This window comes from Panthera uncia, chromosome B4 (genome assembly GCF_023721935.1).
Source record: "Panthera uncia isolate 11264 chromosome B4, Puncia_PCG_1.0, whole genome shotgun sequence".
Lineage (NCBI taxonomy): Eukaryota > Metazoa > Chordata > Mammalia > Carnivora > Felidae > Panthera > Panthera uncia.
In genome coordinates this window covers 103,186,526-103,200,044 of record NC_064809.1, presented here as the reverse complement: position 1 = coordinate 103,200,044, position 13,519 = coordinate 103,186,526, and the positions used below count along the sequence as shown (strand labels likewise).

At 35.9% G+C, this 13,519-nt stretch overlaps 1 protein-coding gene across 1 annotated transcript in view; it reads right to left on the bottom strand.

Annotated features, from left to right (window-relative positions):
• The window catches only part of TMTC2 (transmembrane O-mannosyltransferase targeting cadherins 2), a 399,137-nt gene that overhangs the window by 60,924 nt on the left and 324,694 nt on the right, over nt 1-13,519 (bottom strand). The window contains exon 10 of the mRNA XM_049626018.1: nt 8,117-8,231. Coding sequence (XP_049481975.1) covers nt 8,117-8,231 — 115 coding nt within the window. The remainder of the gene's footprint in view (nt 1-8,116; nt 8,232-13,519) is intronic.

Here is a 13,519-nt window from a genome sequence, read left to right as displayed (position 1 = left end):
TGAGCCGAAATCAAGTCAGATGCTCAAATGACTGAGCCACCCAGGTGCCCCTATGGCCCAATATTCTTAAAAGAAAAGATATATAAAAAAAATTGGGAGTCAATTACGTTATGAAATAACAACTTAATATACTCTGTGAAATGTTTAAAAGGAATCTGATTAAGAGAATCATTTATAACTGCCTACATTTGTATGTATTCTGTGAGAATTATAAAATTAAAGGTTGCTAAATTCAAAATTACTTCCTTTAAATTATAAAAAAACTTTAATAACATTTAGAAGACTATGATTATTAGTAGCTGTGCACTGTCAATTTTAAATTAAAAATTACTTAACATGGATAATAACCACTGTTTGACTCATACAAAAGATAATATTTTATTAAAGTCTTGGTGATTATTCTCAAGGATAATTTGAGGAGGAATCATCTCCTCCATTTTCTTTTCTTATCTTTATTTTTATTTATTTATTTATTTATTTTTAATTAAAAAAAATTTTTTTTAACGTTTATTTATTTTTGAGACAGAGAGAGACAGAGCATGAATGGGGGAGGGTCAGAAAGAGGGAGACACAGAATCTGAAACAGGCTCCAGGCTCTGAGCGGTCAAGCACAGAGCCCGACGCGGAGCTCGAACTCACAGACCGTGAGATCATGGCCTGAGCCGAAGTCGAACACTTAACCGACTGAGCCACCCAGGCGCCCCTATTTTTATTTATTTTTTGAGAGAGAAAGCCAGGGAGGGGCAGAGGGTGAGAGAGAGAGAGAGAGAGAGAAGAGAGAGAGAGAGAAATCCCAAGCAGGCTTCACACTGTCAGCACAGAGTCCAATGGCAGGCTCAAAACCACAAACCATGAGATCATGACCTGAGCCAAAACCAAGAGTCGGGCCCTTAACTGACTAAGCTACCCAGGCCCCTCACTCTTTCTCCTTCTAAACTAGAGAACTGTTTGTTCTCACATCATCAAAGTAAAATGAAACAGTAGCTGAGTTTTCCTGGGTTCTTGCCAACAGATAAACTGAAGTGTGACTTAAGTTACTCAAAGCAGCACTAAATTTAATTGTAATTGATAAGTTGTATAATAGGAATAGAAGTAGAACTGAAGTAAACAAAGACATAAAAGTGTGTGGAAAATCTTAAAAGGGCAAAACCAGAGCCACACATATATACAAACAATGAAGCAGAAAAGATCCTTCTAATAGAACTCCTAGAAGATATTGCTTATAACCATCAAATCACCTTAAATGAAAAGTTCTCTGTCAAGACATCAAAAATAGGCTACATGATCTGTTGACATCCATCTTGGTTCTAAACATAAAAGATGGTGAGGTAAAGCAGACATGTAGCAATAATCAAGGAAAAGGCGAGGCTGATGGTGTAATTTCACAAAAGATTCCTGAATTAGAAACTTCTTGATGCCCCTTGAGAGTCTGAGTTTATTCTTTCATGACCTCAGATCTTTCAGGGCTGCGAAGGACAGGTTAAGCCTATGTCTGAAAAGATTATATAACAAAATGTACTGGAGATATTAAAAGGGAGGAAATGTTTATTGGCAATGTCAGTTATAATATGCATATATAGTAAATAACTACTTATGTTCAATTCATAAAGCTTGGGTGGGGAGAAGGAGTTGGGAGGGGTGGAAAGAAGACAGGCAAGATAGAACTTGCTTGCAGGGGTGATCTGAGAACCAACATCTTTAAGTATCACCTGGGACTTGTTAGAAGTGTAAAACCTCAGGCACCATCCAAACATACTAAATCAGAACGTGCATTTTAACAAGATCCCAGGTGATTCACATGCACATTCATGTTGGAGAGGCACTCGGTTGGAAGATGCAACCTTCAACCTCATCTGCCACTGCCCTTTGCTTTAAAGACCTTACAACCCATTACAACCTAGTTGAAATAAACCCCCTCTGGACCAAAAGTTGGCAGTACAGTACAATTTATAATTGAAGAATCCAATGACTTTTCAAGGGGTCTTTGGTAATTTTGGAAGTATTAAAGATGAAAGGCCTAAGAGAGCTTTGAAAAAAATATATCTCCAATGTGTGTGTGTGTGTGTGTGTGTGTGTGTGTGTGTGTGTACACATTTCCAATCCACTTTGAGAAATAATTTGATTTGGTTCCTTTCTTTCTTAAGAATTTCACTTTAAGGGTGCCTAGATGGTTCAGTCAGTTGAGTGGCTGGCTCTTGATTTCAGCTCAGGTCCTGATATCACAGTTGGTGGGATTGAGCCCCGTGTCTAGCACTGTGCTGATAGCATAGAACCTTCCTGAGATTCTCTCTCTCTCCCCCTCTCTCTGCCCTTGCCCTGATCATACTCTCTTTCTCTCTCAAGATAAATTAATAAACATTTTTTTTCAATTTTATGTCACTTCTAGTGGAATTTATAAAGAAATTAGTATACTTAAAGTCTCTAATTTTAACATATTTAATTATATAAGATTGTGTCCAGTACAGAAATTTAAAGACAACAATTCTTTTTCAAACACTCCTTCTGTTCATTAGAAATCAGGGAAGCAATGGGAACCAGCTGGTACAGTGCAGGCCCTTACTGCCTTAGGGAGCAGCGACAACCTGGCCCTTAGTCCTGGAAAAAAGAGAAGTTCACGCTTCGTGCAGCTTTAAGTGTGTCCTTTGTCAGACAATGTACCAGTCTAAAAAGTTAGTATCTCTTTGAGAGTACAAAGGTGGAGTTCTCCCTCCTATGACTATAACTCTACTTTTCTAAAATTTATCATAAAGAGAAAATTTAATAATATTGGAAGGGTCTTACTGTTTAGGACTTACACATTCGATAACCTGTTACTCTATAAATCCTTTCTCCAACAATAAATTCAAGAATCGCAGCCTCTACATAGTCACCCAGTCATAAAGACATGAGGGAGCTAACCTGACACAGTAAAAACAGTTATACTTGGCCAGAATACACTAAATTTAAATCCCAGCTTTACTTTACCAACTGTGGGAGATATGGGCTCTTTTAAAGCCTCAGTATCTTCGTAAGTCAAATGGGAATATTGTTGTCTACTTCACATATGTGCAATTATAACTAAGAGAGTGACAGATATAAAACACAAAATACAGCACCAGGCAGACAGAACATACTTAAATAAATGCTACCTTTGTTCTTCCCTTACCCTGTTAAGTGGATGAAAAAACAAAAAAATTCCACCAGAGTCCATGAATGCTGTGAATCAGGTAAAGTTTGTTTTTAGTGCCTCTGGACTTCCTCCCAGTATCTCCCAAGTATCTTTGTGCCATCTCTAGCTTCTAGTTCTAGGAGAACACTGAGTAAATTCATTCATATAAAATGCTCCTAATAGAATAACTGATTCAATACTTTCTTCTTACAACTCTCTAGATATAACTCTACTGAGTTCTAGCATTTTAAATTCCTCTGATTATTTTCCTTTGATGATAACCAATCTCCTTTTTAATAATGCTCTCATCTGGAAGCATCCAGTACTTTTCCCATTTTATTTGAAGTACTAAAAATGTCAACACATATGGTTAATATTCATTATGTGAGGCCACTCGACATCTGTGATCACCCTCCCTATAAATGTATTTGGTAATCAGCCACGATGTGGACCCCACCTTCCCAAGAAGGCAGAAGCCAACTGCCTTGTCTTCCAACTCTCTAGTAGCCAAGAGTCCAACCCATGACTCAGGTTTCACCAATCAGATGCAGCTGCAAGAGAAACAAGGTCAGCAATAAGCCTAAAGGGGTGGCGGCTGCACCCAGGAGGACCATCTAATGAACGTGGGGCTTGCTCTGCTTGGTTCCTTGTGGGTGATGGTGGTGGAGTTTGGGACTGCAAAAGTTGCTGAGTCCCAGAGAAAGCTAGTTGGTTGGGCATTACTTCTGACTGTGTAGAGTGATCTCAAGCCCAAGAGAGAGCCTGTGGGCTACAGAATACTCTCCTAATAAATTCTGCTTCTGCTTAAACTGGCAAGAGAGAATTCTTCAGTATGCAACTAAAAAGTGTGACCCAGACATGAAGACAAGCTTAGGAGGAGGTCTATTTTCGGCAGTTTTGCTTTCAATACGATGACAGAGGCCTTCATCCTAGCTTGGAAATTTTTTGTTTGTTGATAATGCCTAATGTGTTCTATGCTCGCCTTCAGAAATTTTCTATTTATGTTAACATTTATATACACAAAACCAAATAAAACTGCATATATGTATAAATGCTAAACATCACCACACACACACACATATATGGCATATAACTATACATCATCTTTATATATACACAAATAAGACTATGTATCACATCTATATACATGCCACATATACACTATATATGGTATATATACATACCTGTACCCTACATATAATTATACTAACATATGTGTAATTATGAGTATGTATATAATGTTCTCAATCCACCCTCCAATCTTTTATCCTTTCAGTCACCATTTTGATGTCTTTAGTACTTATGATTTAAGTTCTGAAAAGATACCTGTAACTTCTATTTAAATTATCAGTCTATCAGATGCTGGGGTGGCTCAGTTGGCTAAGCATCTGACTCCTGATCCCAGATCAGGTCATGATCTTACAGTTAGTGAGTTCAAGCCCTGCATCAGGCTCTTTGCTGTTATGCAGTATGTAGTATGCAGCCTGCTTGGGATTCTCTCTCTCTCTGCCTCTCTCTCTTGCTCCTCCCCTCCTCACATTCCTGTGCACTCTCATTCTCTCATTCTCTCTCAAAAATAAAAAAACACTTAGAATATAATAATAAAATAAATTATCAGTCTAACAATCATCCATTACCTCCACTGCAGTTATAACCTCAGAGATCCTATTAATCTCTCAGTAATCTTTTCTAATGTCACACTGTTCCTCTTTCAAACCACCTATTTCATTTTCAAAGATATTTTCTGTGTCCGTTAGGCTAGGTTAGGTGACACTGTGGTAATATAAACACACCTTAAATCTCAGTGAAGTGAGACAACAAAGTTTATTTCTCACTCACTCATTCAGTGCACGTGAGTAGGGAGGTCTGTCCGCCTCTGGTCATTTCAGGATCAATTTCCACAATTTCCAAGTCAGAAAAGCGAAGGGCCTGGACTCTTACAGCTTTGGCTCAAAAGTGACATATTCATATCCACACACATTCAACAACCCAAATAAGATTCATAAAGGTCTTCAACTTGGAAGAAGCAGAAAAGTATAATCCTTTTACGTTTATTGAAGGTGGAAGGCCTACACATTTGGTAAACAGCATTAATTCTTTCATACCACATAATGTTCTTGTGAATCACCTAAATAGCAGGAATTTATAGATAGCCTAAGTGGCTCTTGGGTTTAATGTAAATCTCACTGCTTTCATGAGGGCTCTTTACTTGGATACATCTGATTTGTCATTCTTATCTGAACTGATAATTTGAAATCCTATATTTCAAACTTTCTATGTGCTAATTCTACACAGACAGATCACTATCCACTACTGAGAGTTGAAATGGGTCTGTTTGAAATTTCTCAAATTTCAAGCCTCTGGAAGGTCCCGATAAGATGAAGATTTGTCCCTTGATGGTTAGCCCCAGGACGTTCCCTCTCCCAATCTAGTCTCATCCAGGTGGAATAACTTTTTTTTTTTTTTTTAGATTTGTGATAAGCCATTTTTTCCTCATTAATAGACTCTTTGGGCAATTTCACTGGAATTAGCCAAGGAAAGGTAAGTTAAATTAATGTGTTCAAACCATTCCTTGAACTACAACATTTCCTAAATTGCTGATTTTGGATAGGACAGTAGCCATTAATCCAGTCAACCAAGACAAACCAGGGAGACATCAGCTCTTTCCCTCATACCCTGCCTTATACTCTTTTCCTTCACCAAACCCTGCCAATTTTGTCTCCTAAGTACCTAGCAAAACAACAGAGCTCTGAGGCGAGAATTAATACCAAACTCAATATACAATAATTTGGCATTACCAGAGCAAATGTCACATGTAACATTAAATAAGCAAGATCTTGATAGCTAAGGATTTTGATAATGCTGCTCAAGGCAAAACCAGTAGCCTTTCTTACTCCTTTCAGCAAAGTCCTAAGTGCTCTTGATTAATAAGGGAAAAGGCTGCTATTCAGTTTGCACAGTAAGTACTCAAGAAATAGTTGAATTTGATAAAGGGGAAAAACAGAAAAATGGAGTAAAAACATTCATGGGGACTGCCACCAATTTGGGTAGGCTATAGCCAGGTTGCTGTGTCCATAATTGCAATCAATATTAGGAAGGTGTTGACTGCAACTTAATGAGAAATGCAGACTGCAGAAAGCTAGAAGGAAGGTTCTGAAAAATAAATTCTAAAGATTTCTACATCACCAAGGTATAACAAAAATTTTCCACTGGTTTCTGGCACTATGGTAACTAAGGAAAAGTTATGAGTGATATATTTAACAAGGACGTTATTTTTGTAATGTTCTTATAATGGGTTTCAATTGGTAGACTTTGAATTTCAGGTACTGACTTAATATGTAGCAAAATGCCTTACTGATGAAAGTATCTATTATGATTAAGATGAATTAGCCCGTAGAAAGTTGTGCATATCCATCCTTGCAAATGGTTTATTGTGACTAAAAGCATGGTGTTTTATTCATGAAGAACAAGTTCCTTCCCTATAACAGCCCTAAGCTTGTCATGCAAATGGAAGTGTCCTTTAAAAATTATCCTTGCATTGAAGGTTCTTGCAGATTGGCTATAGCTTATTTTATAAATATACCAATAGTTGATTGAATACTGGTTTCTCTTTGTAGATGCCAGCTTTAGGAATGCTAAATGTTAAATGTGGAGTGAGTACATTCAACTGAGACCTCACAGTACACTCTTTACTCTCAGACTTTGAATTTATTTAAAACTTATAAAAAGCTAAGTAGGAAGCCAAGTGGTTCTCAAAGGACAATGCAAGGGATACTTGAGGTATTGGAAATAGTCTGTACTTTGACTATGATGATGGATACACAAACCTGTACACGTGTGATAAAAAAAGGCACAGAAATAAACACACACACACACACACACACACACACACACACACACACATACACACAGGGATACAAGTAAAACTAGAGAAACTCAGTAAGATCAGTGGAGTGTATCAATGTCAATTTCCTGCATTTGATATTATACTATCATTTTATGATATTACCATTGGGGAAACTGGATAAATGGTACAGGGGATCTCTATATTATTTCTTACAACTGTATATAAATCTATAATGATCTCAAAATAAAAACTAAGCAAAACTACTTTTCTTGAAATTCCATGTTTTAAAGCCATCCAAATGTGAAGGAATTCCTTTGGTATTTTTCTTCCCTTGTAAGAGAGTAATCTACATGATTATAAACCTATCCTTAGAACCAAGCACAGAGCCCATAGTGTGAATGTCAGCTAATGAAGCATTTAGATAGAGATTTAATTAAGTGAAATTCAGGTAAGATTGTGGGAGAAGGGGTATTCATATTGCTAATAGAACAAATACTGCTTTTTAAAAAAAACTGCTTTTAAAAAAACTTTTTAAAAACTCAAATCATTTGAGTTTCTTAAAAACATACTCCTTTAACCTAAAACACCACTTATGGATGCATTAAACATTCTTTTTATATTCACAACAAAAATTGTTGATCTGCCTTTTAATTGCTTTGCTAATATTATAATTATCCTTTATGATATCTTTCTGAAAATAGAAGTATTAAAAGGTCTACAAAGATACATTGTTTCAGGGCCATTTTGAGACTTTGATAAGCCTTAGGTATATTTGTATTTGACAATCCTCTCCACCACCAAACATAATAAAATAAATTCACATGCCACATTCATGGGGATGTGGAAGGGAGTATGAAGGGAATCACAAGGGAACATGAATTTCCCTTTTCATGGGAAAAGGGGTCTCAATATTTTTCAGAGTTCTGAATGCTTATATGCCCTACATATACTGTGCACATGGACTTTAATGAATACAATACACCTGACTGATTTTAGCACGGTAAAAAGCACAATTCACTTCAAGAATGTGGAATAAGGCGGTATGACAGGTGAATCAGTATACCTAATTGCCTTCCCAAAGCTACAAAGTTGGTCTTCTAAGGTATAGTAGCAAAACAAACCTGAGCATGTGGGCAGCACTGAAGACCACATCGAACTCTGTGCTGTCCAATTCAGCTGCTTTTTTTGCCATCTCAGCTGCTTCTATGAGGCGAGCTTCTTCCAGAAGAAACTGACCTGTAAAGTATAAAAGCAAGTGAGCTTCAACTTGGAAAATACAAATCTAATCCTGTGAAGCCATTAAAGCTGCTATGGAGGAAAATATAAAAATAGCGGTAAACATGATTTGAAGCTAAGGTTTATGTATGCTGTACATCTATAGCTCTTCACTTGGTTATATTTTATATGCCTTTCCCTTCATTGCAGGACATCCCAATGCACCTGTCTGGTACATTAATAGAGTTGGGTCTTTTCTTGTCCTTAAAAAAAAAAATCCTGTATAGACTATCGAACCAAGAAATAAAATGAATACATTTAAAGATATATTACAAAAAAGAATTAAATTTATTTTAATTATTAGTCCTTTAAAACAGCTACTGTCTCTTATGCATATGTGCAAACAAGGCTATCTATATTGAGATATATTCATTTCTTATATTCAAGCAGCACTACAATTATTGAAGGAACATACAAAAGTCCATTTAGCATTTACTCACTCTTAATTAGACTGATTACTAAACATGGAACAAATATTAACAAGTTCACATTTTTGAGATTACTTTCAGGTTTGCTTTGCAAGGTTAGAATTATTGCAGATAGAGCCATACTATTCTTTGAAACTATACCTCAAGAATTGATATAGGGTACTATCCCAGAAACATATTCTAAGGACAAAAAAAAAAAAAAAAGAAGAATTGGGTCCAATTTTAAGGATGTAAATAGGCAAGCAGAGAGAATAGGCTGACTTTTTGATTTTTTGCTTTATAGCTAGAGATATATTAACAGCACAAGTAATGAAGTTTGGCCCTATCTGACAAAGTTTGGCCCTTTCAAAAGAAAACCAAAGCAATGCGTAACAGTCTTCTAACCAAAAGGACTGGTCCTAAGATACAAGAGGACATTTTCTGTTTTAAGAATTTATAATAAGCTACAGATATTGCTTGTATTTAAGCATTTCTAAACTTAAATTGGTAATAAATGGTAAGTAAAGATAAACCTATGGTTTCAAGCCTACTTATTAAAATGCAGTGACAAAGTTTTAAGACCAGAACTTAGACATCTCTCAGGTATTTCTACTAAAAGTTGTACATTACTCTCTTAGTTTGTCACCTAATACTATGCCTTTCTCATGCCTCAAAATAAACATAATTGTTAGGTCAGAAGATTATTAAGGACACAGATTTATAAATGCATTTGACCCTTGAATACACAGGTTTGAACTACATGGGTCCACTTATATGTAGTTGTGTTTTTGCTTTGTTTTTTGACAAATACAGTACACTACTAGAAATGTATTTTCCCTTCCTTATGATTTCAACTTTTTTTCTCTAGCTTACTCTATTCTAAAAATACAGTATATAATATACATGACATACAAAATAGGTATTAACAGTCTGTGTTATCAGTAAGGCTTCTAGTCAACAGTAGGCTATTAGTAGTTAAGTTTTGGGGGAGTCAAGAGTTATACACAGATTTGCAACTGTGCAGTGATCAGTGCCCCTAACCCCCATGCTGTTCAAGGGCCAACTGCAGTTACATTTATAAATAGAAGAACACATTACTTATGAAATTCGGGTGTATACTAACTATAAATGTGTTGATATGAGGTTCAACTGAAAGTATATGCTGTTTAAAAACAGCAAAATAAGAAGAAGATACTCTATGGCATCCTGAAAAATTAACATCTCATCATTTATGTCTTAGTAGAGGATACCAGGCTAAACCCATTCTTCAGTTACTCTTATTATAGGTATTTTTTTCCTTTTTCCTTTTTAATGTTTTTTTTTAAATATTTATTTATTTGAGAGAGAGAGAGAGACAGACACAGAGACAAAGACAGAGAGAAAGAGAAACATGAGTGGGAAGGAGCAGAGAGAGAGGGACAGAGAGAAAATCCCAAGCAGGCTCCTTGCTGTCAGCACAGAGCCTGACACAGGGCCCGATCCTACACACCCTGAGATCACAACCTGAGCAAGATCAAGAGTCAGATGTTTAACCAACTGAGCCACCCAGGCACCCCTTATTATAGGCTTTTCAAATTAACACATAATATTAATTGCCACCTGCCTTCAAAAAATAATGTTTATCCAAGTAAATGTATTAACAAATATGTTAATTACTATGTGATATTTAAACAAAGGATAATGTAGGGATTTATTAATTGTTCTTTTCCCTTTCCAGACAGCTATTAACTCTGAAATGTATTCTGTATTAATAGTTAGGAAAATACAACAATTAACTGAATAATGAAGGTTATTTAGTAAAATTCATTACTCCAGACTATAGAGGGTAAAGAAGATAAGATACACTAGCTCTGGTCCGAAAAGAAAAAAACTATATAAAGGAAACCAAAGAGAAAAAGAGAGAAAAGAGGGGCATGATACCTACACTATCCACACAGAAACAGAGGACAATGGCAAGAAGCTTATGTGATGCAGATAATGATACTGGTGGTTTAAGAGGTCAGTTTATATGCAAAGCCCCAAGGGCAAAGCCTTTCAAGCTCTGTCAGTGCCAAACACATCTATCTCTATTTCTTTTTTCTTTCTTTCTTTCTTTCTTTCTTTCTTTCTTTCTTTCACAGTTTTATTTTTTTATTTTTATTTTTTAATATGAAATTTATTGTCAAATTGGTTTTCATACAACACCCAGTGCTCATCCCAACAGGTGCCCTCCTCAATACCCATCACCCACCCTCCCCTCCCTCCTACCCCCCATCAACCCTCAGTTTGTTCTCAGTTTTATGTGGATCCTGAGAAACTGAACAGAAGACCATGGGGGAGGGGAAGGAAAAAAAAAAAGTTCGAGAGGGAGGGGGCCAAACATATCTTTAATGTTCAACAACAACAAAAAAGGATAACAACATTAACTAGCTGTATAAAATTAAATACACAATTTTTATCATAATTTTAAAACATTTCTGGGGCGCCTGGGTGGCTCAGTTGGTTGAGAGACCGACTTCGGCTCAGGTCACGATCTCATGGTTTGTGAGTTCGAGCCCCGCGTCGGGCTCTGTGCTGACAGCTCAAAGCCTGGAGCCTGCTTCTGATTCTGTGTCTCCCTCTCTCTCTGCCCCTCCCTCACTCATGCTCTGTCTCTCCCTGTCTCAGAAATAAATAAACATTAAAAAAAAAAATTAAAAAAAAACAACATTTCTTTTCCTTTATGTCAGCTTTGCCATGCAAAATGCAATTTACACACTTTGCAAGGTCCCCAAACCACATGAAACGTGTAATTTTTACTAAACAGTAACAGAAAAAAATCCCCATATGATCATTTTTAACAGAATTCATTCATCATATTAACATTCAGAAAAACAATACCGCAGCATATTAGATATTTGCATAATTCTCCCCTTTCTGTTCTCGACGGACCATATATCTCAATATCCCAGCATTAGTGTTCTGCTATGATAAAGGCATAAAATATTATGCAGTGTGGACCATTTGGTGTCTGTTTTTAAACTGAACTTGAAAATGAGAATCGAGGTTGAAAGTGAATTATTATTCTGTTATCTTATACAATGATTGTTTGTTTGTTTGAAATATAGCCCAAAATTGATGGGGAAAAGAGCAATAAGCATTTTAAATACAGAGAACCAACATAAATAGGGAAATAAAGACACACTAGGTTTCTTCTTCTTCTTTTTTAAAATGTTAAAGTTTATTTATTTAATTTTGAGAGAAAGAGTGTGTGAACAGGGATGGGCAGAAAGAGACTCGATCCCACGAACCATGAGATCAAGCTGAAATCAAGAGTCAGCCACTTAGCTGACTGAGCCACCCAGGTGCCCCTAGCTTTCTTTTTAATAACTATCCAAAAAGCCTATACTGATAAGTCATTGGGGGAATAATGAGGAACAAAATTTGCTCTTACTCCTTCTGGAAGACTTTGCCTCAACTCACTCTTCCAGCAGCTTTATATATTATTGTTCCCACCAGACACTTGCCAACACCTGTTGTCTCTTGGGTTGTTGATTTTAGCCATTCTAAGGTGTGAGGTGGTATCCCATTGAAGTTTTGGTTTTCATTTCCATGATAATAAGTGATGTTGAGCATCTTTTCGTTTGTTTCTTGGACATCTGGATATCTTCCTTGGAGAAATGTCTATTCATGTCTTCTGCCCATTTTTAATTGGACTATTTGGTTTTTGGCCTTTGAGTTGTATCAATTTTTTATATATTTTGGACACTAACCCTTTATTGAATATGTCATTTGCAAATATCTTCTCATGTTCAGTAGGTTGCCTTTTAGTTTTGTTGACTGTTTCCTTTGCTGTGCATAAGTTTTTTATTTTGATGTAGTTTCAATAGCTTATTTTTGCTTTTATTTCCCTTGCCTCAGGAGACATATCTAGAAAAACACTGTCTTTTCTAGAGTGTTCTCTGAATCACTGATGTCAGAGAAATTACTGCCCATGGGCTTTTCTAGGATTTTGATGGTTTCAGGTCTTTTACATGAAGGTCTTAGATCTTTTACCACTTTGAGTTTATTTTTGTGTATGGTGAACGAAAGTGGTCCAGTTTCATTCTTTTGCATGTAGCCGTCCAGTTTTCCCAATGCCATTTGTTGAAGAGACTTTTCCCCATTGTATATTCATTCCTCTAACAAATTCATTCAACAAGGGAGTAATAAATATGACTTTAATTTTTTACTAGTACCTATTGATGCTGCTATTCCACTGTCCATAGTTTGAGAACCAGTGTCTGATAGGAACAACAAAATAAACATTTTGCACCATAATCTAGATGCTCTGTCTGGATTAGTCACCAGTTAGATTGAGGTTTTTTTGGTCGATCAACTACATGTATTCTTCCCTATATTACAAAAAATAATGGCCAGGTTACACATACATGTGTAGATAGAAAGATACATCTATATCAATAAGATATATGCAGTAAATACAAGTTTACAAACTCTTTCAAACTCTTAAAATAAGGAGATTTAAGAATTTTATCCTTCATATGTAGAATAGTTATGAGAAATCACTTCTCTTTCACATATAGTAAACAAACACATCCTTTGTGTTTGATAATTGAGCTGAATTTCAAATACACTATGAAAACCTTAAGTAAAATATATTTTGTTCTTATGTATGTATTGTACTACCATGCTTTATCATTATTTCTTTGGTTTATAATTTGTCTTACCCAAGTTAATTATCATCATCATATTTAATTGTCTTCAATCAAAGGAATAACAAAGGCAAAAACAAGATGAGAGATTACAATGAAAGAAAGTAATCTGAGTAGGGAAATACAGAAAAGGATATTTAAAGAGAAAGCATTCTCTAGAGGTCCAGATACA